The sequence below is a fragment of the Alexandromys fortis genome, unplaced genomic scaffold (genome assembly GCF_014885135.2).
Source record: "Alexandromys fortis isolate MF-2015 unplaced genomic scaffold, M_Fortis_MF-2015_v1.1 scaffold_348, whole genome shotgun sequence".
In the NCBI taxonomy this organism is placed as follows: domain Eukaryota; kingdom Metazoa; phylum Chordata; class Mammalia; order Rodentia; family Cricetidae; genus Alexandromys; species Alexandromys fortis.
The window spans coordinates 470947-494731 of NW_026068223.1; the positions used below are offsets into that span (position 1 = coordinate 470947).

General features: G+C 50.9%; 2 protein-coding genes across 4 annotated transcripts in view; both read left to right on the forward strand.

Moving 5' to 3' along the window:
- The window catches only part of Eif4b (eukaryotic translation initiation factor 4B), a 26178-nt gene extending 15474 nt beyond the window's left edge, over positions 1-10704 (forward strand). For 2 of the 3 annotated variants that reach the window (XM_050130625.1, XM_050130626.1), the window contains exons 7-15: positions 220-357; positions 467-640; positions 3480-3708; positions 5320-5432; positions 6646-6859; positions 7377-7432; positions 8132-8237; positions 8429-8501; positions 8821-10704. In XM_050130625.1, coding sequence (XP_049986582.1) covers positions 220-357; positions 467-640; positions 3480-3708; positions 5320-5432; positions 6646-6859; positions 7377-7432; positions 8132-8237; positions 8429-8501; positions 8821-8901 — 1184 coding nt within the window. In that variant the 3' untranslated portion in view covers positions 8902-10704. The remainder of the gene's footprint in view (positions 1-219; positions 358-466; positions 641-3479; positions 3709-5319; positions 5433-6645; positions 6860-7376; positions 7433-8131; positions 8238-8428; positions 8502-8820) is intronic. The other variant, XM_050130628.1, reaches the window with a different exon arrangement.
- Positions 10705-16355: 5651 nt separating this feature from the next.
- Positions 16356-23785, forward strand: part of Tns2 (tensin 2) — a 13431-nt gene continuing 6001 nt past the window's right edge. The window contains exons 1-17 of the mRNA XM_050130589.1: positions 16356-16567; positions 17780-17888; positions 18262-18299; positions 19403-19441; positions 19735-19773; positions 19911-19960; positions 20189-20360; positions 20640-20690; positions 21051-21173; positions 21258-21322; positions 22046-22129; positions 22471-22583; positions 22666-22726; positions 22906-22981; positions 23232-23361; positions 23449-23514; positions 23594-23751. Of these exons, the coding sequence (XP_049986546.1) occupies positions 16493-16567; positions 17780-17888; positions 18262-18299; positions 19403-19441; positions 19735-19773; positions 19911-19960; positions 20189-20360; positions 20640-20690; positions 21051-21173; positions 21258-21322; positions 22046-22129; positions 22471-22583; positions 22666-22726; positions 22906-22981; positions 23232-23361; positions 23449-23514; positions 23594-23751 (1449 nt within the window). The 5' untranslated portion in view covers positions 16356-16492. The remainder of the gene's footprint in view (positions 16568-17779; positions 17889-18261; positions 18300-19402; positions 19442-19734; positions 19774-19910; positions 19961-20188; positions 20361-20639; positions 20691-21050; positions 21174-21257; positions 21323-22045; positions 22130-22470; positions 22584-22665; positions 22727-22905; positions 22982-23231; positions 23362-23448; positions 23515-23593; positions 23752-23785) is intronic.

Sequence of the window (23785 nt, forward strand, 5' to 3'; positions counted from 1 at the left end):
GGAGGCAGAGGCAGGTGGATCTCTGTGAGTTCGAGACCAGCCTGGTCTACAGAGCTAGTGCCAGGACAGGCTCCAAAGCCACAGAGAAACCCTGTCTCGAAAAACCAAAAAAAAAAAGGTGAGTCATAGTGAATAGAACTAGTTAAACCAAGTTGATCAAGTGAGTTCTGCATTCCATAAACTGGGAGAGTGGTGTTACCTATATTCTTTTCTTTCTAGAGTATCGAGATCGTTACGATTCAGACCGGTATCGGGATGGATACCGGGATGGGTATCGGGACGGCCCACGTCGAGATATGGATCGCTATGGGGGCCGGGATCGCTATGACGACCGAGGCAGCAGAGACTATGACCGAGGTAGTCACAGTGACATACTCAGTGAAAGCACTTCTTTTCAACAATTTTTTTTGGTTTTTTGTTTTGTTTTTTTCCTTCTGTGTAACCACAATTTGAGATCTGTTTATAGGCTATGACTCCAGGATAGGCAGTGGCAGAAGAGCATTTGGCAGTGGGTACCGTAGGGATGATGACTACAGAGGAGGTGGAGATCGCTATGAAGACCGATACGACAGAAGGGATGACCGGTCATGGAGCTCCAGGGATGATTACTCTCGGGACGATTATAGGCGTGATGACAGAGGTACTCACTTTCTTAGCCTTTCAAAGTCAAGCAGAGAGCTGGGAAAATGCAGCTGTAAAATGTTTGTCTTCCTCGGAGCTTTGAAACAAAGTTTGTCTGTTGTAAAGGGGGTAGCGGAGCACAGTAGACAGATAGTGAAAGTGAAGATGAACAGAATCTTCAATGCCTTCACATAGATTCTTCAGTTAAAATTTTAAAAAAAACAGCTGGATGCTGGTGGCGCACAGCTTTAATTCCTAGCACTGAGGAGGCAGAGGCAGGTGGATCTCCGTGAGTTGAAGGCCAGCCAGAACTACACAGAGAAATCCATCTTCTTTAAAAAAGCAAAAATCTTTATAGAAAATGTAGAAAAGGAAACATTCTATCTTTCAAGTGAAGAAAATGAAAGTCCCAGTCAGTAATTGGTATGATAATGTTGGAAACAAATATCACTGATTTTTATCATTGGTGAGATTTTTGTGTGCTTATTCTAAAAATTATGCCCTTGATTGCTGAAACAAAGCACTGTCACACTCAGCTCTAACAAATGTTATTAATGAATAACAACTACTTATGTTCTTAAATGTGGTGATGCCATCTGATGGCTATTTTATCTGGCCTGGAAGTAAATTGTTTGTTCTATAACCTTTTAACATCTTGTAATGGTTCTGAATGTTTTGGTCTTTAAGCCACATTTGAGAAAGAGAAGTAAATCTAATTTGTGAGTGAATAAAGTGTAGACTCGGGTCTTTGACTCCTGATTTTCTTTAACTTGGTCTCTTCGTTGCCTTGTTACCTCCACATCTGTCCTCTTGGATACACGCATGCTCAGTCTTCATGATCCCTTGACTATTACTGAACAAAGTAAGTATGGTATCTTTTAAAAATTGATACTACTGGTATCACATACATTCAATCCCAACACTGTGCATTTTAGGCCAGCAATGGCTGGCTCTTAGCTTTCTATATTTATATCATACACACACTCACTCACTTGTGTGCTTACATGCATGGAGGTTGAAGACAATTTGTGGGAGTCCAGTCTGTACCATGAATTTCCAAGAAATCAAACTCAGGTTGTCAAGCTTAGCAGTAAGCATCTTTAACTACTGAGCTTCTTCAGAAACCTGCCATATCTTTACTAAGAACTTATTTTTGTAAAACTTAACATGCAGCTTTTTAAATGATTGTCCTACCAATTTGGCTTCTTTTATGCAGAGACAGTGGATTATCCTTGTCGCTTTTTGCATGATATCTAAACATATATGTGTTCAATGAGCTGATTGAGTTTGTCACTATATGGAAATTTTAAAAGGAAGTGCTATAATGAGAGGAGCAGTGGAGACATTTGCCTAATATTGGCTGTATATTTTCTGGACCTGTTTTTATCTTGAATGTAAAGATAATTACTCCTTGACAAGTTTGGGACAATGTTGCTATAAAAGCAAGAGGGGACTGGAGAGATGGCTCAGGTTAAGAGCACTGGCTGCTCTTCCAGAGGTCCTGAGTTCAATTCCCAGTTACCACATGGTGGCTCACAACCATCTGTACTGAGATCTGGCGCCCTCCTCTGGCGTGCGGGCATACATGGAGGCAGAATGTTGTATATGTGATAAATAAATAAATTTTTAAAAATATACTAAAAAAAAGGGCAAGAGGAACTGAATTCTTTCCCAACACCACATAGAAAGCAGGGCAAAGGCTAGAAGAGCTGGCTGAGCAGTGTTTTTGTAGAGGGCCTAGGTACAGTTCTCTGCACTCACAACTACCAAAACTCCAGTTCTTGGGAATCTGTTGCATTTTTGTGGCCTCCAAAGGTACCAGGCACAAATGTGTACATACACATGCAGGCAAAACACATAGATTACATTTTAAAAAGAAAAGCCAGGCAAATTCCTAGAGCTCATTGGATGGTCATTCTACCTTAATCAGCGAGCTCTGGGTCTATCAGAGACCATGCTCAGAAAAGAAAGTGAACAATGCTTAAGAAATGAGTGTCCTAAGATCGACCTCTGGCTTCTATGCACACAGAAAAGGAACATGAACAAACGCACGCACAAAAGCTAAGTGTACGCTAGTTCTGCACCTGTAATAAGGTACAATGTAATGATAAAGACCAGATGTAAGCTGTGTTCTGAGGTGGCATGCAGTGTTTGTTAACCCCGGGGTTGCACTCACAGGCTCCCTCTAGCCACTATACCTTTCTTAGTTTTCTGGACTGAGGCTGTAACCAGTTTTAGGTTTATCCTGAAAGGTGTTTGATAACATGGAAAGATTAAGAAATTGGACTTTTTAGAATTTCATATAAAATTGTAAGAACTAAATAGTCTCCTTGGCTTAGAAATAGCTTATCTGTAAAATGCCTGAGTTAGATCTCCAGCACATACCATTTCGAAATGGTGAACAGTGTATGTTCACCTTCATCTATAATGGGTGGTACAAGTAGATCCTGGAGCTCTCTGGCCTTCACATTGATGTTCTCACCACGCATGTGCATGAACATAACCACTCCCTCTGAAATCTTCCATGTCATACTTTTTTGTTTGTTTGTTTGTTTGTTTTGTTTTGTTTTTGAGACAGGGTTTCTCTGTGGCTTTGGTTCCTGTCTTGGAACTAGCTCTGTAGACCAGGCTGGTCTCGAACTCAGAGATCCGCCTGCCTCTGCCTCCCGAGTGCTGGGATTAAAGGTGTGTGCCACCATCGCCCGGCTTGTCATACTTGTTTTTAACCTGTTGAAGATGCTCATCTTCTAGACAAGATCTTTGAAAAGATCATTAGGGCAGTGTTGTCTGGTGTCTGACTTTGAGCATTCACTTTCTGATTATCTGGAAACTGTTACTTAGAGTTTCATTTAACTTAGGTCCCCCCCAAAGACCCAAACTGAATCTAAAGCCTCGGAGTACTCCTAAGGAAGATGATTCCTCTGCTAGCACCTCCCAGTCCAGCCGAGCAGCTTCTATATTTGGAGGGGCAAAACCTGTTGACACAGCTGCTAGAGAAAGAGAAGTAGAAGAGCGGCTGCAGAAGGAGCAGGAGAAGTTGCAGCGGCAGCTGGATGAGCCAAAACTAGACCGCCGGCCGCGGGAGAGGTAAGGCTGTCTCCGATTTGGAGTTTCCTCCCTGGTGGAGAGTGGGCGCATTTGAGGAATGGGAGGAATTGCTGATGTCACTGAGAAGAGTTTATTGGGCAGTAAAGCAGTCTACAGACTATGATAGACTACGGTATCACACTAAAGACTTCCTATACCTTGAAGTTTTTAGAAAGACCTGTGCTACACTTGCCATAAACAGAAATTGGTGGCACTTTGGTGCAGAAGTAAATCATGCCTGTTTTTTGTAAAAACAGATTTATCCAAATAGTTATTCAGTTCTTTATTATTATTGTTATATTTGTGGGGGTGCAAATACAGAGATCAGGGGGCACTTATTGGGATCCTGAGATACAAAATCAGACCCTCAGACTTGGCAGACTTGCCCTGACCCACCAAGTCCTCTCATCAGCCCTTCATAATTCTTTACAAAGATTACCAGCTAAGTGGTGGTGTGCTCCTTTGAAAGACAGGCAAGCTGATTCTCTCAAGACCAACCTGGTCTGTGTGATTTTTTTTTTTTTCCAAAAAACAAAAAGACAAATTTCTTTTAGGAAGGGTGTCAGTGTCAAAACCCCACTAGAGTGTAATAAGTAGAAACCAGAAAATGGAAGATCATGGTAACTCATGCCTATAATTTTAGCACTCAGGACTCAAGCTAGGGCAAGTGAATTGCCATGAGCTTCCTTGTCTACAAAAAACAGCAACACAAAGCCGTTGGGTTTGTTTTGTTTTGTTTCAGGTTTGGTTGGGTTAGGTTTTTTTTTTTTTTTTTAAGATTTATTTATTATGTATACAACTTTCTGCCTCCATTCATACGCACACGCCAGAGGAGGGCGCCAGATCTCTTTACAGATGGTTGTGAGCCACCATGTGGTTGCTGGGAATTGAACTCAGGACCTCTGGAAGAGCAGACAGTGCTCTTACCCACTGAGCCATCTCTCCAGCCCCAGGTTGTTTATTTTGATGTTTTTGTTGTTTTTGGTTTCTTTTTGGGTGGTTGGTTGGTTTCTCGCGACAGGGTTTCTCCCTGTAACAGCGCTTGACTGTCCTGGAACTCACCCGAGATCCACCTGCCTCTCCCTCCCAAGTGCTGGGATTAAAGATGTACACCACCACTACCCAGCTACACTTGGTTTTTGGAACAGTCTCACAGGCAACTCCAGAGATCACTCTTGAGTACAGACAGGTCATATGCTCCTGCCCCTGCTGCTCAGGTGTTGGCAGTTGCCAGCATGGTCCTCCTCAGCCAACTACATTTATTTGTTATTTGCCTTTCTTTTTGTGTGCTTATTGTGTTACCTGTTTGTTTCATAATAAGAATTGTTCAAAAATGTTTTGTGTGTGTGTGTGATTTGTTTCTTTGTTTGAGACAAGGTCTCTAGTAGCTCGGTGTGCCTCTACTATCCTAGAACTTTCTTTGTAGACCAGGCTGGACTCAAACTCACAGAGATCTGCCTGCCTGTGTATCCCCAGTGCTGAGATTAAAGGTGTGCGCCAATACCACCCAGCTTATAGCTGTTAATTTCTATTAACAGTTTGTGTTAGGTTCATGTGGCCTTAAGTGAACTGAACACCATTTTTCTCTGTTTTTTAATCTCTTGTGTGCAGACACCCAAGTTGGCGAAGTGAAGAAACTCAGGAAAGGGAACGGTCAAGGACAGGAAGTGAGTCATCGCAGACTGGGGCCTCAGCCACATCTGGTAGAAGTAAGTCAGGCCAGGGTGGGTATCAGTATTGCTGTTTCCATAACCATAGTGTGGAGGGACTTTGCAGTGTTTGTAGGTTAGGTCTTCAGATAAGGTCTCTTTGTAGCCTTGGGTATCCTGAAACTTGTTGGGTAGACCAGACTGGCCTTGAACCAGTTATGGTGGTCAGCAGGGGCTGATGGATTTTCACATCTCACTTCAAAAAGCCTGAGGGAACAGGCACCAAATAGACTTAAATGATCTGTTCTCTGTCTTTAAAGTGTATTATGTTGGGGGCGTAGAGATTCATGTCATGCCTTGAAGCCAGAGGAAAACCTACAGAAGTCTGATTCTCTACCATGAGTGTTATTCAGAGCCACGGTAGCACTGACCTTCATAAGCTCTTCTTAGGGGTGACATTATTGAATGTTGTAGGCAACCTCACAGCAGTGTCCTGGATTGATTCTTCCTCAGACTGTTCACTCACGTGCAGCTAGTGTTCATGACAGCAGCCTTCACATACTGTGACGCGCTCATGCCTGAGCTCTCCTGTGCCCAAGTACTTGAGTATTTTAAAAGAGCTCAAGGCCAAAGTGATTTGTACATTGAGCCAAGTGTTGTAACAGTTTTCTGGAAATGTTTCCTGTTTGGAGTAGCCCAGTAACATAATGTAGTGATCCTTGTGGCTAGGTTAAGTGTGGTGTTGGTTTGTGTAGCCACTTTGGTAGCATTTGTACTTCAAATGTAGGAGGCACCTAGCAAATTTGCCTCCACGGTTCCAGAAAACTTTTTATGCAAATACAAGTGTACCTAGTTTTTACCCTGTGTAAAGGCAATTATCTCTCTCTCTCTTTTTTTTTTTTTTTTTTTTGGTTTGGTTTGGTTTGGTTTTTCGAGACAGGGTTTCTCTGTAGCTTTGGAGCCTGTCCTGGAACTAGCTCTGTAGACCAGGCTGGTCTTGAACTCACAGAGATCCGCCTGCCTCTGCCTCCCAAGTGCTGGGATTAAAGGCGTGCGCCACCATCGCCCCGGCGGCAATTATCTCTTTTACACAGATAGATTTTTTTTCCCTTTTCTGTATCCTTAAGGCATTTTCCTCCAGATGACTTGGAAACCTGGTTTTTGTGTAATTAAAAACTATTAGCCAAATCAGTCCCTGCTGACGGGAGGACTCACCGGGTGACGCTGTCCATGCTGTTGCAGTCTGTGAGTGCTGTACAGTGTATAGACAGTCTCTACCCTTCCCCAGATACACGAAGGAGAGAGAGTGAGAAGTCTCTAGAAAATGAAACCCTCAGTAAAGAAGAAGACTGTCACTCTCCAACCTCCAAACCTCCTAAACCCGATCAGCCTCTAAAGGTAATGCCAGCCCCTCCACCAAAGGAGAATGCGTGGGTGAAGCGAAGCTCTAACCCTCCTGCTCGATCTCAGAGCTCAGACACAGAGCAGCAGTCCCCTACAAGGTGAGTAGGCCTGCAACAGCAGCTGCTTAGCTGGAGGTGCCCTGAGGGGGGCTGGCTTTGTAGTATTGCAGATGAGGTTGCCTCCTGTATAATTCATACTCGGTGTCTCATGACAGTGTCTGTTTTCTTGAATTTTTGTTAGCCAGTTGGCATCATTTCGATGGGTTGAAATCAGCTATAATGGGAGTATTTATTCCTCAGAAATAGATCGATATGTTGGGCTTTGCCCTGAGACATGGTGTTAATGCAACCTTGGAGGGTCTTGTCTTAAAATTCTCTTAAATTTTCTCAGTTTTTGCAAAGACTACTGCTAACGTTGCTGAGATGTAAATTCCAAAGCATATGGCACTTGAGTGGAAATGACTGTTTTCATTGTCTCTCCTATACTAATATTACAGTGTTAAACACGTAGGCTCTTGTGTATTTCTGGAAAGGCCACCCACTACGTTCAGAAAATGTTATAGGCTTGTGTTGTCTTCCCTTAAAAACTGATGGTTGCTTTTTTGTTTCCTTTTAGTGGTGGAGGGAAAGTAGCTCCAGCTCATTCCTCTGAGGACGGACCATCAAGGAAAGGTAAGCTCACACCAAGGAAGTAGGTTTTGATCTGGTTAAAGCCTGAATACAAACACATCCAGGAGTTACAAGTTCAGTTTCCAGCACCCGGATAGTGACTCAACCATTCGCATCTCCGATTTCTTCTGGGGCATTTGATGTCCACTAGCACCAGATATTGGTGGTGCACATACATACAGGCAATACTTTAAAAATTTCCAGAGTTAAGCACCTTGTTTTTCAAGACAGGGTTTCCTCTATGTAGCCTTGGTTGTCCCTTTGTAGACCAGGCTGGCCTCGAGCTCACAGAGCTCTACTTGCCTCTGCCTCCCAAGTGCTGGTATTAAAGGCATGAGCCACCACCGCCAAGTGTGGGGGTTTTTTTGTTGTTTTGTTTTGTTTTTAAGTAAATGCTGCAGTAGTTTTTCAGTTTCTCTGTAGCTTTGGAGCCTGTCCTTGAGCTCACTCCTAGGATTAAAGGCCATCACCATGTGGCTTCTGGTTCTTGCTTTTCTAGTTGGCATTCACTACACTGGGACTTTTTAATGGGTCTTGTTTGGTTTGTGTGCGGGGACTTAGGAAGAAAGGTCTGGGCAGCCTGGTTTGGAGTGGGGTTAATTTCCTTTAGTACATGTTTTCTTTGCCTTAGAGGAAAGCTAGGACAGGAAGATAGGTCACTTTATATCATTTGAACTTGGGTTTGTATTTCTGCTTAAATAGATGAAAACAAAGTAGATGGGGTGAGTGTCTTAAGAGGCCAAACTGGGAGCTCCAGTCGCGGTCCTGGAGACGGAGGGAGCAAAGACCACTGGAAGGAGTTGGATAGGTATGTATATTTTCTCTTCTCATTTGGAGTCTTTTGATTTTAGATGGAGGGGGCTTTGAAGAAATTCTTGGCTTTCCCAAGTGTTACCATGTCTACCACTGAACAAACTAAAATTACGGTTACAGTTGGGGTATCTAAAATTTCTGCACTTGTTCCAGTGACGTTGTTGGTCTGTGCTCATGTCTCTGCAGGAAAGAAGGCAAAAACGATAAAGACTCGAGATCTGCACCTGAGCCAAAGAAACCTGAGGAGAGCCCGGCCTCTGTAAGTGTCGTGTGCTTGCATCCACTTCTCAGCTTAGGTCTGCACCAGACTCCTTTTTTCTTGAGACTGGAGGAGTTGGAAATGAGGCAAATTAGTGAAAAAAAGCTTTTTGTTGATGAGTCAACATTTCTGAGTTCTCATCCTCTTGGTATGTGTGTGGCTGGGGAGTTCCCTTGGGACCCTGGCCCTCCCTCACTGCTGCAGTGGGACATGGTCCTCCTAGAGGGTCTCAGCCGTGCCAAAGCATTGATATTCTGCTTCCAACATTTGGTAGAAGAATCTCAGGCTCCCGTTACCTTGTCCCTCTCATCTGTTACAGAAGTTCAGCTCTGCAAGCAAGTATGCTGCTCTCTCTGTGGATGGTGACGATGAGACTGAGGGAGAAGACCACACTGAGTAGACCTCCACACGCTGTGCTTTCTTCTAGTCTCCACCCCGGAACACTCAAGGGCAAATCAAACCTCTATCCAGACAAGAAAAAAATAAAACTCACCATCTCCTGGAGACCTTTCTTAACTTTTTTTAATGAAATGAAATTGTTTTGCATGCTGCTGCAGCCTTTTAAAGTATTGAAGTAACTGGAGAATCAATCACCATCGTAGCCCGAGAGATGTGGCTCCTGCTTTTGAATGGGGAGGTTGTAATGTGTTCTGAGGATACCAAGCGGCTACCTGGGGCTCCATTCAGCGAGACTGTAGTGACAGACTCAGTCGCATAAGTTAAGCAGTAGAGAAAGGCACAAGGAAGAGTGAGATTTCTACCTTTTAATTCATACCCTGTGATGGCACCTATGAATTCCCCAGACATGTGAATAAATTTCCCACCCTTGGAAAAGTGGATTCAGTCTCCAGGTATTTTAGTCTCCAGGAGGCTGCCAGCCCTTCTGCTTTATCTCTGACTTAACTGGGGCCAGCCTAGACGGAATTGTTTTTTGTTTGTTTACCCCCCAAGGGGGTAGTTGGGAATGAGTCTACAGGCCACTAACAAGTAGTATTGCTTGGGGACCAAAATAAATGGGAAGCTCAATCGTGGTTTGAAAAGCTTTGGAGTGATCAATTATTTTATACCAGGTAGTGTGGGAAATGGTGTGACTTCCAATAGACGCATGAATAGAATGGATTCCTGGATGAGGAAGCACTTAGCGGTTATGGGAAATTCCAGTCTTCTAAGATCTGTCCTTTCTAGAGGTTCAAATATATCTACATTATTAAAACCTTATCACTGGTCATCTCATGTTCTTGATGACACTTAGCCTTCCAAAGACTTTAGTCTGTAAGTCTGTACCTGTTCCTACAGGCATTTATTTTATTGGCCACCGGGAGCTGTGGCCTGAGGAATCCCTGCTTTTCTGAAACAAACCAGCTCTATGCTGTCTGATTCCGGTCCCTGCCGCCTGCCTGCTCCTGCTGCTGTCAGAGTGTTTCAGTTGATGGACTTGGTGACATGGGAAGAGTTGAGTTAAAGGTCTTCAGCCTTGCTGGGCTGTGAGGTTTCTATACATTTCCTTCACTGGAACCCCATACTGGTGCTTGGGTTTCTAATGTGACCTAAACTGTGGCTTTCTGTTTATAAGGGTTGGTTTCCTGACTTCCCTCAAGAATAAAGGATAATGCAAAGAAGTATTGAATAGGTTCTTGCTTCTCTTGCAACACAGTAGCTTGATGTCTGCTTTGATCTGAGCCTTGATGTAAGGATCAGCTCCAAAGAGGCCAAGCTTCCCTGTTGTAGGATGTCAGGATACCTGCAGACAAATGAGAACTTGGTCCTGATGAGCAAGCCCTAGGCCTGCTGTGCGGGAGCTTTGGTTCAGTGTGCTGCAGCAGTGGGCATAGCAGCTCACTTGATTGGCTAGTAGCTGGGAAGTGGGCTTTAGTGAAAGACCCACCGCTGAATGGGTTCTTTAAACAGTTGGTTGTGGACAATGAAAAGGTAGTTTGCCCTCTTCATGTCTATTTCCCTTCCAGGTAGTTGCATCCAGAAGAAAGCTGTTCTGTCCCACTCTCCACTCCTGTTAAAATATAACAGGGGTTGACTTATGTCCCGCTCCTGAATACATGTAAAATTTGTACAAAAATATCTTCTATGAAAATGATTTGTAATCTGTAGACATTATTACTTGGGAGATGTCTTGAGATGTAAAATCCCATCCTTTGGGTCGAGGGTTTTTTGTTTTTCTCCAATAAATCCAGTCTTTAAAGTTGAAGTTAATGCTGCAGTTTTTGGGTACCCCTGTGTTTTTAATTTCTCTTGACTCTTTCCGCATCTCCGGTCCTTGAGTCTTACATAGTGGAGGTGTCGGCCTCAGTAGATTTGGTGATTTGGTTTCTTAAACCCCAGCATTTTTGACTAACGTTAACACCTGAGTGGGAATGGCATGTTGAGACCTGTGCCTCCTTAAATTCCGAGCCGTCCATGAGGCCAAGTGGTGCCATCCACACTGACTGGAGTGGGACACCAGTATAGAACCACTGTTCTTGGTGAGATGAGACAGACCTGATCATAACTGAAAAGCACAGAGACAGAGAAAAGGACAGAGACAGAGCCTCTGGAGTCACAAGAAGCACATTTGAGAGACTTCGAGATGATGCAGCACTGGCTGGTGGCCATTAAAGGCAGCTGCTTTTCTAGTTCAGTTGCCTTTGGTGGTTTTGTTGTTTTTGTTTCTGAGGCCATTTTGTGGCAGCCTTGGCTGTCCTGGAGCTTGCTTTGCAGATCAGGCTGGCTGGCCTCAAACTCCTGTAGCTCCTGCCTCTGCCTTTCAAGTGCTAGGACTAAAGGTATGTGCCGCCACCACCTGTTTTTGTTTTTCCTTTCTGGTTTTTTATTTATTATGTATACAATATTCTGTCTGTATGTCTGCAGGCCAGAAGAGGGCACCAGACCTCATTCCAGATGGTTGTAAGCCACCATGTGGTTGCTGGGAATTGAACCTTTGGAAGAGCAGGCAATGCTCTTAACCACTGAGCCATCTCTCCAGCCCCTCCTTTCTGGTTTTTTAAAACAGGTTTCTCTGTAGCTTTGGAGCCTGTCCTGGAACACGCTGTAGACCAGAACTCAGAGATGTGCCTGTCTCGGCCTCCTGAGTGCTGGGGTTAAAGGCGTGGTGCCACCATTGCCTAACCCGTTTCTAAACTGAGTTTGATAGGGATCCATGAGTAGCTGTGCTGTGAGAGTTTCAGTGTGGCTAGATAGAGGGTTTCCCAGGCTTCACCCCAAAAGGTAGTCACAGCAGACCTTATAGCATCCAACTGGGAGCAGCCAGGGCTAACCAGTTTTTACTGCCTGTCATCCCATGCCAACTGGCAGAGCACAAACCAGATGTTTACTTGACAGACTCAGTTTTAGGCAGGGTACACTCCAGACCCCATAGGCTTGTTTTCTATCAGAACTGGGCCATGTGCTCTGGAATCCAAGGCACTCAAGTGCTCCAGCAGTTCCTGAGAGTACTTGCTTCACATCTGCTTCTGGGAAGCAACATCTGATAAGCTGTTTCTCAGCAACCCCAGGGCTACAAGTGAAGGTCCCACCCACCTGCAGCGACCCCTGGTTGGACAGTGCTGTCTGCCTCTGGAGCTGGCTCTGCCCCTTGTGCCACACTGTTCTTCCTGGTTCCTAGAGCCCAGGACAGCCCCACACTCCTCAAGACTGAAATTGATGGGCATAAGATCTCAGGCTGCAGAATGGGGTTCTTCCTCTTTCTGTATACTCAGGGTAAGAACAGCAGCAGTGGCCCGGCTCTCCTCCCCTGCTGCTCTCAGATGGCAATCACAATGGCTGCCTCCCCAAGCCACTCGCTTTAATCCTGTCCCCACCAAGTATCCTGCTTTAGATTCCTTCCCCTCGGTTGCTACCTGGAGAGTAGTGGTCAAGCTTGAGCTGAGGGTCCAGCTATCCATCTAAGTTCCTCTTAGTGGCTGCTTAGGCAGGGTAGGTAGTATACCAGCCTGGTGTGAAGTTCTAGTCCCACCCACCTTTAGGAGCCAATCAGGCGTGCTCACTCATTGCTGAGTTTTAGAGATTAAAACCTTTGTCCAGCCCTCAGTCCATGCCCTTGATCCCAGCACTGGAGATCCCAGTCAGGTGAATCTCAGAGTTCGAGGTCAGCTTGGTGTACAGAGCAAGTTCCAGTCAAAGCCTTGGACATTCTGGAAATCTGGAAAGGTCTGGATGTTAAAAACTGGCTGTAAATATGTTTTCATATTCCACAAAATTACATCTAATCTTGCCACAGATGACCTTCATCCTTGTCCTTTCCCATGAGCCTCCAATCCCTGTTCTGTCTTCCAAGGCAGCTCTCACCCCACAGCCAGTGCAGCCTCTCCCTCCCCAGCATCTCCATCTCTTCTAGTCTCCTGCTGTCCAGTGCCCAGCTTCTTCCCAGCTGCCAGGTTAGAATCAGGTGTTCATTCCCCAGTAGTCAGATCCAGACCGCCAACCCAGCCTTTGCCAGAGACAGGATGAGCACAAAACTGCTGAGATGGGGCAGACAGGCAGGCAGACCCAGAGGGCTTGAGCGGCCAGTGCTGGGTTGCTTCGGGCACCTACGCTGGCCTTGAACTCTAAGCACTTCCCACTTCTCAGCGTGGAGATCCTGAGTTGGCTCCACCAACTTCCAGTACGCAAATTGCAGTGGGGAGGGTAGCAGCAAAATTGTTTAGGATCTGTTAAAGAATGCTGGGAACACAGGAAAGGCAATAGGTTCAAAGACCACATCCCTCCCCTCCACTTTCCCCTCCGGAGTGTCACAACTCAAACTAGCATCATGGCCCATTAGTAGTTTAATTCCAGACGTTCCTATCCAATATCAGAATTAAAAGAAGGGAATGAAATGACACCATCAAAAGAACTTCCATTGGCAAGACCCAAGAACACCAGGGCGATGACTAAAGCCGTTGATTGGCGGGAGTTTTGCGCTCCCTTCTCTGGGTCCTCAGCTCTGAGTCCTTTGGGAGAAGAGATGACACAGAAAGCTCCAGTGGGGCACAGCATTAGGAAGGTGTCTTAAGACCTGGGACACCAGTAACAGGTGTCTAAGTCCGGCGCCCACTCCAGGTCAGGCCTGGTTCAGACTAGGCGGGAGCCTTCGACTCCGAGAAGCCAAGGACTCACAGCTGTCCTCTGTACCCGTCTGGATCTTTTGGGAGTCCGTGCAGATCACGCGTTTCTCTCCGCCCGTGTCCCTCTGCAGCCTCTCGGTCTGAGACTTCCCAGGACTGTCTTCCCAAGTGAATCCCTCCCCGGCTCTGGCTGCCAGCTCCGTCTGCGAGTCTCTGCTGAAGCCTGCCTCGGCGCGCTGAGCCGTTCGCGGGAAGGGCAGTGGGAGGAGAGGAGGGAGAAAGGAGGCGGCGCGGGCGGGGAGCGGGTGGAAGGTGGCGATTGGAGCCCGGGAAGAAGGAGGGAGCCGGAGGGCGGGAGGAGGCGGCGGGCGCAGGGCGCGGAGGGAGGGAGCCCGCTAAGTGCCCGTCCCGCCGCCGCCGCCGCCGTCGCCGCCTCCGCGTGTTGCGGCGCGGCTGGCCGGGATGGGCTGGCCCGGGGGCGCCCCCTGCTGCTGCCCCGGACCGCCGCGCCCCCGGCCCTCCGGGCGCCCCCCACAGGTGAGTGGCCGCGCCACGCCGAGCGGGAACGCGGGCGGCGGCCCTCTGCGTCACAGCGCGCGGTCCGAGCCAGGGGCGGGCGCCAGGGGGCGCGGGGGGCGCCAGGGGTCCCGGAACACCGGGCGCGGCGGGAGCCCGAGGCTGGGACTGCGGCCAGCACCGCCCTGGTCGCAAGGAGCTAGGGGGCAGTTAGAGATCTTAGAGGTGACGAGGGGGCGGGGCACGGCTGTGGTCCTAGTTCAGGACGCCACGCCTCACTGCGCACTGCTGCAGCGTCAGGCCAGTCTCTGAGTGCATCCCCAGTTCCAAAGACAAGCGCACTTTGAACACAAGATGCCCGCGGCAGCTGGCAGCTGTGTTTCGGCCCTGGCCTGGCAGAGGGCATCCAAGCGTGTTCTCCTGTGCCCTATCTGGGACACTGAGGCACAATGCAGGCACAGATGAAGCCGATCCCTCCTATAAGCCGTCTTCCACTTCTGTCCTGCCTAAACACCCCCTAGGTCCCTTCGGATACACCCCTGAATCCTACCTCCATTCCCCTCCCTTCTTTCCTGGGCCTCACTCCTCTGTGGCCCGGCTCCCAGCTTCTCATCCAACCACAGCTATTTCCAGGAAGGAGGGGTGTGGGGATGGGTGGAGGGGTTTCTCCAAACAAACCCAAGGCTTCAGAGTAAGAAGGGGGCCTGGCTGAAGAGAAGCAAAAACAGATATGGAATATTCCAAGCAGGAGGTGGGAAGTGAGGATCCGCAGGATCTGGTGATGCCAGCTCAGCCTTCCCTGTCTCCTTCCAGAAGTACTCTACTCCCCATGGGGACACTCTTAGAGCTGTGGGGCTCTTGACCAGCCAACACATTGCTTAGGCCACAGTCCCCATCGCAGTCACCGACTGGACACTTTTCTAGTCAGGGTGGGCAGTGAAAGATCAATGAGGCCAGAGGATATTTGGGGACCTTTGCCAGAGGAGGCAGCAGAAGGAGGACTATGCGTTATTGGTACAGAGGGAAAATACTGGATGGGAGAGGCCACACTCACCCAGGCACTACAGTGACCCATCTACCCCAGCAGGACCGGTGCTGCCCACCTGGCCGTCAGCCTGGAATGTCCTGGGACACAGCCAGCACTCGGGTAGGGATCACAGAGCCGGTGGACCTCTCCAGTTACAGGATGGGGGCCCACACCTTGCCACTCAGGTGCCACCTTCTACCTGGGGCATACAGAAAGAGACCTCAGACTGAGGTGTCCCAGGGAGTAGCTAGAGTTGGAGGAGTTGCACTGGGACGTCCAGTAAATACCATGCAAATGAGGATGACAAGGTTGGACATTCTTTCAAGTGACAGCTACAGCATTCCAAAGGCTGCTGTCCCAGGCTTGGGCTGAGAACCCCCAGGCCATTGACCCTTGTTTAAGGAAGAGTGTTCCAACCTTTCCAAGGCCCCAACCACCTCCTTCCCTTGACTCCAGGGACAGGAAGTTGGCCCAATTCCCAGGAGGGAAGCAGGAGGCCCTAGAGGGGGTGGAGTATGTGTTGGGAGGGGGCCTCCTGTCCAATCTTCAGGCCCAGTGACAGCCACAGAGGAAGGAGAGCCAGGCCCAGAAGAGCCATGAAGGTAGTGCTCAGGTTTGGGGGATTGCGTGGGGTGCTGGGTGCAGGGCACATAGCCAGAACTGTGGTTTAACTGGACCACAGTAGCTGGGGTCTTCAGGTGGAGCCTTCCCAGTGCTTTGGGTTGCAAGATGGACCACTAGTGTGGACAGCTGGGCTTTCTGGCCGGAACTTGGCCTTGAGGAGGGCCCAGCATGATCCTTTCCCATCTAACTTCAAGAAAGTTGGCCCTCATTCCTTTCTTTCACCCTGAGGATTCTGAGTCCTGGGCTGCCATGGGTACTAGTTCCCAGCTCCACTCCCTTCCCACAGGAAGTCCCAAGGGAGCATATGAGTCCAGGCTAGAGACTGGCTAGGGACACAGTGTTCTCTGGCCTTCCAGGACTGCCCTGAGACCTGAATTCCCACCCCGCCTCACTGGCTGATTCTGGGGCTGGATCTCAGGACCACAGACCCCTACACAGGGTGGCCCTCTGGGTGAGAGGCAGCTCCAGAGGAGATGGGGAGAGCCAAAGATCTTGGGCTGACACTCCCAGCAGGGTAGATCCTGGGAATCTGATCTCCTGGCCTCCCCCACATCCTCCCCCACCCCACTTCCTGGAGCAGCGACCTGCCCCCTTCCCGCCTGCACTTCCCTCCACTTCCAGGGCCAGGCTTCTCCACACAGCAGCTAGACAGCCTCCCCTCCACCCAAGGGAAGAGGCTGACTGAGCCAGGCTGCTTCCAGGAAGCCCCAGGCCAGGCCCCAGCATTGTTCGGGCCTTGCAGCCAAGAGCCCAGCCAGCCAGCCACCATGAAGTCCAGCGGCCCTGTGGAAAGGTTGCTCAGAGTCCTGGGGAGGAGGGACAGCAGCCGGGCCACCAGCAGGGTAGGAGTGCCCCACCAGCAGGGCAAAGGTGGGGCGGGGGGGGGGCGGGGTAGAGGTAGGGGGGGACGGTCAGGATTCAGGCCAGACCCTCTTGCTAGTTTCAGCCTCTTCTGCTCCTTACCCTGCCTTAGTATTCCCCTCATTCCTCTGGCCTGTTTTGACGTCTCTGTGTATTTCCTGGTTTAAGTTTGAATTAGCCCTGGGGGTTCAGTTAAGAGCTTAAGCCCTGACCTCCCAGGGAAGCTTGAGAGAAAAGGGATGGGAAGAAGGGAATGAAAGGTAGGGAGGAAGCCAGGTCTCCAGGCACTCTAACTGGGAGGTTGCCTTCCACTGACGTCATCTGCACATGATGCTATCAACAAGTGTGTCCAAGTGCCTAGAGGGTCACACCTCCAGTCCAGGAGTTCTGGGACAGTCAGGAGACCAAAACTGGGGCTGTCGTTGTACTCCCCCTTGCCTTTTGAAGGTGTCACCACTGTGGTGGGAGAGGAGGGAACAGGAGTTTGAATACAGAGACTGCGAATGCGTATGGCGGATGGTCCACAGACACGGGCTGGGAGGGGTGGATTGGGATGAGAGGGCCTGAAGTAGACCTGGGCAAGTGGAGGGAGCTCAGCTGCTGGCCTCACAACTCCGCACGGGAAGGGCACTACAGAGGCAGCGGGCAGCTGCTGCGCCGCCCACTGCGTCCTCCTTCCAGCTGCTGCCTGCAGCCTCAGTACACAAAGAATATTAAACTTGTTGTTCTGACCGTGGGGGAGGGGCATGTCAGCTGCCTGCGACGTGGGGACATTGAGAGCCAGGGGCTCAGGACTGGCCGAAGCCAGTCTGGGTGTTGTGTGACAACGTGCATATGTGTCTGGGCCGTCAGCTCTCAGTAGCCAGGCCTCATCAGGGGAGGGTAAGATAGCAAGAGTCAGACCCCTGCTCTGCCGAGATTCGGAAAGTGGCAAGGACAAGGACAGCACATAGCAGGGCCACGTGAGGGGCCTAAGTGATCTCTTAGGGAGGAGTTGACCTAGCCAAGGTGACGCAAGGGGTCACATTCCAAGCCCTGTAGAGGACAGGCCCCATGACTGCCCTGAAACAGCTGTGGCCAAGTGTGCCTTGGAGTTCAGAGGGAAGCGGCGCTGTCCTACAAGGCTCCTGCCCAGCCTGGAGATGGGCCCACTAGGAACTCACACCTCTGTTTGTCTGCCATCCCGCCCGCAGCCTAGGAAAGCAGAACCACACAGCTTCAGGGAGAAGGTTTTCCGGAAGAAAGCGCCAGTGTGTGCGGTGTGTAAAGTCACCATCGACGGGACAGGTGTCTCCTGCCGAGGTGAGGTGCTGTTCGGGCCTACTCTGAGCCCTCCGCTCCATGCGCCACTGTGCTGCCGAGCAGGCAGACTCACAGAACAGAAACAAATGCCCTGGCTCGCTCACATCCGCAGAGCCTAGGAGATCTGACTGCTTCCTTCCCATCCCCACCTGGGATAGGGGCTTCCCTTCCTCCTCACCTCCATCCTAGATCAGAACCTCCGGCCCTTTCCCCTGACTCAGGAGCAGAACCTGCTGTTACCCTGTCCTGCTCACAACTCCCGCAATCCAGTGTTCAGTCCCAGGGTTGGCTTTTAGGGCCTGGGGAAGTGGAGGATGGCCACTTCACTGCTCCCATAAGTCCCTACTAACCTTTTCCTCCCTTTCCTCTCTAGTCTGCAAGGTGGCCACACACAGAAAATGCGAAGCAAAGGTGGGTGCCTGGGCCTAGCTGCCGGGGATGGAGCCTTTCCAATGCCCAGACAGGCTTCTTCAGCCACGCTGGCATGCTGGTCATTCCTAGAGACCCCTCCTGGGTGGCAGGGGTGTTGTGCTGGGCCCTTTAAGAACCACCCTACTCCACCCCTGGAGGGTTGGCTCAGGAGGGTGGACAGTGAGACAGCGTTTGTCTTGGTGCTGTGCCCAGGCTGCAGCTGGTTGGGGGGGGGGGGGGGGGGGGGGGGGGGGGGGGGGGGGGGGGGGGAGAAGGAGGAGGAGGAAGGGCGGGGTGGACAGAGAGGGAGCAGGATTTCAGAGACCAGNCCACGCTGGCATGCTGGTCATTCCTAGAGACCCCTCCTGGGTGGCAGGGGTGTTGTGCTGGGCCCTTTAAGAACCACCCTACTCCGGACGGCGAGAAAGCACACGCGCGCACAGGCACACAGACAGCGTTTCCCAATCCCCTGTGCCCAGGCTGCAGCTGGTTGGGGGGGGGGGGCTGGGGAGGGGGGGGGGGGGGGGGGGGGGCGGAGAAGGAGGAGGAGGAAGGGCGGGGTGGACAGAGAGGGAGCAGGATTTCAGAGACCAGGCCACAGAATAGGCTGTGCTTTCCCTCTGGGAAGGGTCCTCAGGATGCCTGAGTTGATCTTACCCTGGGTGCTGGAAGATGGTACCCACTGTCCACTGAGAACCTAAGGCAGCCCCATCTCTGAGGAACATTCCTGGTTCTCCTCCAGTGCAGGGGGGTAGTCCCAGGGCCTCAAGCTAGCTTGGGGGAGCTATGTCCCCATGGGTGGGGTCTCAACGGTGAAAGAGGCTAGTGTCCACCCCTGGCCATTGCCTGCCTGCCTGCCTCTATATATAACTCCTGTCCTGCAGCTGGATGAATGGGGGTCTGTTTGGGCAGGGGGCTGAAAGCCAAGAGCAACAAGCAGGGGGCCTGAGAGGTGGGGGACCAGGAGGCCAGAAGCAAGGCTCCCTTAAATAGAGGAACCTCAACTGGAGCCTGTGCTCAGCAGTTGACAGCCCCTCCACCTTGCTGCTGAGGCCGAGCACCCCATTTCATCAGCTCAGTCCCTTACTCCCGGCTCCTTCCAGGTGACTTCATCCTGTCAGGCCTTGCCCCCTGCGGAGCTGGTGAGTGTGCTCTAGGATGGGGCAGGGAAGACAGGAACTTGACTAATGTTCAGAGGTCTAGTGGTCTCAGAGGGTCCCCAGGAAGTTACCTAAAACTGAGCACTGTGGGTATTGACTGTTCTAGCTCTTCACTGTTATTGTCTTCTAGGGCCTACTGGGGGGGGGGGGGCTGGAGACCCTCCCACTCCCAGGGAATAGACACAGACATGTCCTCCCACCCCCCACTCCAGGTCCACACTAGTCATTGCCCCTAGCCTAACCACTCCCATTTCCTCCCCTACCTCCTCCTCTAGCGGAGAAACACTGCCCCAGTCCGGCGCATAGAACACCTGGTAAGGGATGCTAGGGCCTGGGCGGGAAGGGGCGCGTGGGTAGCTTTTGGGAGACCACGGCTTGTGGAACTTTGGACTGGGGAGCTTAGAAGAGATGCATCCAAAGAGCTGTCTGCATAAGGTTTCTCGTCCACTAGGGGTCCACCAAGTCCCTGAACCACTCAAAGCAACGCAGCACCCTACCCAGGTGAGTGAGGGTGCCCGGCAAGCCCACGTGGGCACTTTCCACCGGACCCCCACTCAGCTCATGACAGTGACCCCCCAATAAAACGCCCCAGGACAGTGCTCCTCCTCCGGACCACGCCCCCTCAGGATCTAGCAGGCCTCCCAGCGTTCCCCATTACCCTTTTCATCATCCTAGCCCCGTGGGGCGCCTGGCCTCTGTTCCCTAAATCAGCTTTGCGACTTCTGCCAGGAGCTTCAGCCTGGATCCGCTCATGGAGCGTCGCTGGGACTTGGACCTCACCTATGTGACCGAGCGGATATTGGCTGCGGCTTTCCCCGCACGGCCGGATGAGCAGCGACACCGGGCCCACCTGCGCGAGCTGGCCCACGTGCTGCAGTCTAAGCACCGGGACAAGTACCTGGTGAGGAGCGGGTCGACCTGATTCAACCAATGAGAGGGCTGGGAAGTCCAAATGGGCAAGGCTACTGTTTGCCAGCAGTCCCTGAGTTGGGGCTGGCAGGGGGCGGTGTTGGTGTGCGAGGCCGGGGCGGGGCCTGAGTTCAGTTGGGCAAGCAGCAGCTCGCATAGAATCCAGCTCCAGAGGACTGCAATCTTACTTTAGAGGCAGATTCTCATTGAGGGTCCACCTCCAGCCCCTCTGTCCGAGGTTGCCTTCATCTAACTCTTCTCTTTATTTCAGCTCTTCAACCTTTCAGAGAAGCGACATGACCTGACCCGCCTGAACCCTAAGGTAGGAGGGTCTGTCTGACCTTTAAGCTGAGCCAACCGTGGGAGAAAACTCTGCCTCCTTGATATTAGTAGCAGTTGATATCCACTTTACTCTTCTTTTTTTTAATTAAAAACGATTTACTTTTCATTTTACATACGGACCTCAGTCCCACTCCCTCTTCTGCACTCTTAAGCACTCTCCCATATGACATACTATTTAAGATACCTGAAAACGTGGTACAGATTGGCTGAAAACCGCGGCCTGCTACTGTGGACTGCTAGCAAGCCCCACCTCGCCCCAGGGCTATTTTACATCCATGGCCCCTCACCTCCTTGTTCCTGCTCCCCCTCACACACAGTTGTCCCCCCTGTACTTTCCCAGGTGCAGGACTTTGGCTGGCCTGAGCTGCATGCCCCGCCTCTGGACAAACTGTGTTCCATCTGCAAGGCCATGGAGACGTGGCTCAGTGCTGACCCCCAGCACGTGGTCGTGTTGTACTGCAAGGTGGGCTGGGACTTCGGGGTCATAGAGCTGAGGCTACCTCAGCCTAGACCACGCAGGCCCCACAACCATTTCTTTACCTCCCAGGGGAGCAAGGGCAAGCTAGGGGTCATCGTCTCTGCCTATATGCACTACAGCAAGATCTCGGCAGGGTGAGTTGCCCTGCCCCGGGCCCTTCCTCGTCTGAGCCTGTAGTCAGAGTCCTATACTGTAAACTTGGTGTGGTACCACCTATCTCCACGTGGTGCCCAGCACTCTCCACAGATGAGTTGGGCTGTCAACAAAATGCCATTAGCTGGCTAAGATAACTCAATTGTCTCACAGTTCTAAGATGCTAAAATTCAAAGTCAAGGTATCAGTGGGGCCTTGCTCTCTCTGTGACCCTAGGCAGACTCCTTTCGTGCCTCTTTCCAGCTGCTGGTGGTGGCTGGCACTTCTTGGCAGTTCTTGGCTTGCAGCGGCATCACTCCAACCTCTGCCTTCATCATCACGTGGTGTTCTCTCTGTGCGTCTGTTTCTGTTCTTCCTCTTCTAAGGGCCAATCCCACCTTGCTCCTGCATGATCCCATCTTAGCCTATCTAACCACATCTGCAGAGGGACATTTGAGGTCCATTTCTCTGGGGGAGGGACACATCTCAGCCCATCAGATTGTCTAACTGCCCTGTTTTACAGGTGAGGAAAGTCAAATTCAGGGGACAGTTGTCTGAGGCCCCACAACTGGGAATCTGTACTATAGGGCTTCTAGCTTTCTTTACCACTGGGGGCCTGCTCTACACTGAGAAGATCTCATGGTTCCTCCTTTCCTGGGGCTTAGGCATGGAAGGCCAAAATGAGACTGATCCATAAGCACCCCCAACTGCCCTGTTCTCCCCAGGGCAGACCAGGCACTGGCAACTCTCACCATGAGAAAATTCTGCGAGGACAAGGTGGCCACGGAACTGCAGCCCTCCCAGCGCCGGTGAGCAGCCCAGTGGGGGAAGGGATGATCCTCTTGCTCAGGCAGCACACCTGACTCCCACAATGCAAAAGATCCAGGCACTGTCCCAAGTTCTGGGGACTCAGCACAAACAGGGTTAGGCTCTCGGGCATTCATTCCACTGGAGTGGAAGACAAGAAGCCATGCGCAAACAGATTAGATCATTCTAGCTGAAGATGTGGTCCGTGAAGAAAGTACAGCAGAGGCTTGTGAGAAAGGCTTTCCGGTCTCCCAAGGGTTGGTAGAAGGTCTGCACTGCTGAGTTAGTGTGAGGCGCCCTCTAGAGGAAGACGCTGATGCTTTCCTTGGCACTCTCCCACCAGCTATGTCAGCTACTTCAGTGGGCTGCTGTCTGGCTCCATCGGGATGAACAGCAGCCCGCTCTTCCTGCACTATGTGTTTGTACCCATGCTGCCAGCCTTTGAGCCCAACACAGGTGAGTCCACCTGGGCTGTGTTCCACAGGAACAGCCGTTTCCCACCCCGCTTCACCCCACATGTCTTCCTCTACCCCTCCAGGCTTCCAGCCTTTCCTCAAGATCTACCAGTCTATGCAGCTGGTCTACACATCTGGAGTATAGTGAGTGCTCTGTTCCCTGGCCCTGACACCTGCCATGTGTGTCCCTCTGTCTGTCCCCAGCCTCCCCAGGCTCCGCCTTCTGGCTCCAGCCAGGGAGGTAGAAGTACTCTCTGACTAACATACCACCTCTGTGCCCTCCCTGCATGCTTCTGACTGTTCTGCCTTCTCTCTACCCAAAGTCACATTGCAGGCCCAGGACCCCAGCAACTTTGCATCAGCCTAGAGCCAGCTCTCCTCCTCAAAGGCGATGTCATGGTGAGGAGGATCCTGAGGCTGGGGACTGTACTGGAGTAGGGGCTTCTAGCCATATATAGTCAACTGACCAGGCATCAGTTCGAGCAGGACTGGAGGGTCCCAAGGAAATCCTCCACCTGGTATCCCGAAGGAGAGTTCACCCTGAAACTAGGGCATGGCAGAAGCTGTCAACTGGCAGCCCTTGGGGTAAAGGCACAAATAAGGCAAAATGGATATGAAGGCCTGACCCCAGGCTCCTGCCCTCCTTCAGGTAACCTGCTATCACAAGGGTGGCCAGGGGACAGACCGAACACTTGTGTTCCGAGTTCAGTTCCACACGTGTACTATCCATGGGTCACGGCTTGCCTTCCCCAAGGACCAGCTGGATGAGGCCTGGGCCGGTGAGTCAGAGGCTTATGAAGTGGCAGGTGGGCGGAGACGGGGTATCAGCAGGGCCTGGCTCCTCACCGCCACCACCTCCTCCACAGATGAGCGGTTCCCCTTCCAAGCCTCAGTGGAGTTTGTCTTCTCCTCAAGTCCTGAGAAGATCAAAGGTAAGTGGGAGCTGGAGGGGTAGAGTGCTGAGGGTATTGAGGGGCCCCTGATCTTCAGTACTCAGGCAGCTTTCTACAGGCAACACCCCACGGAATGATCCCTCTGTCTCTGTGGATTATAACACAACAGAGCCTGCTGTACGCTGGGACTCCTACGAGAACTTCAACCAGCACCATGAGGACAGTGTGGATGGTATGTGGGGTGGAGGACAGTGGGGATGGGGTGTGGGGTGGACAGTGGGGATGGGGTGTGGGGTGGAGGACAGTGGGG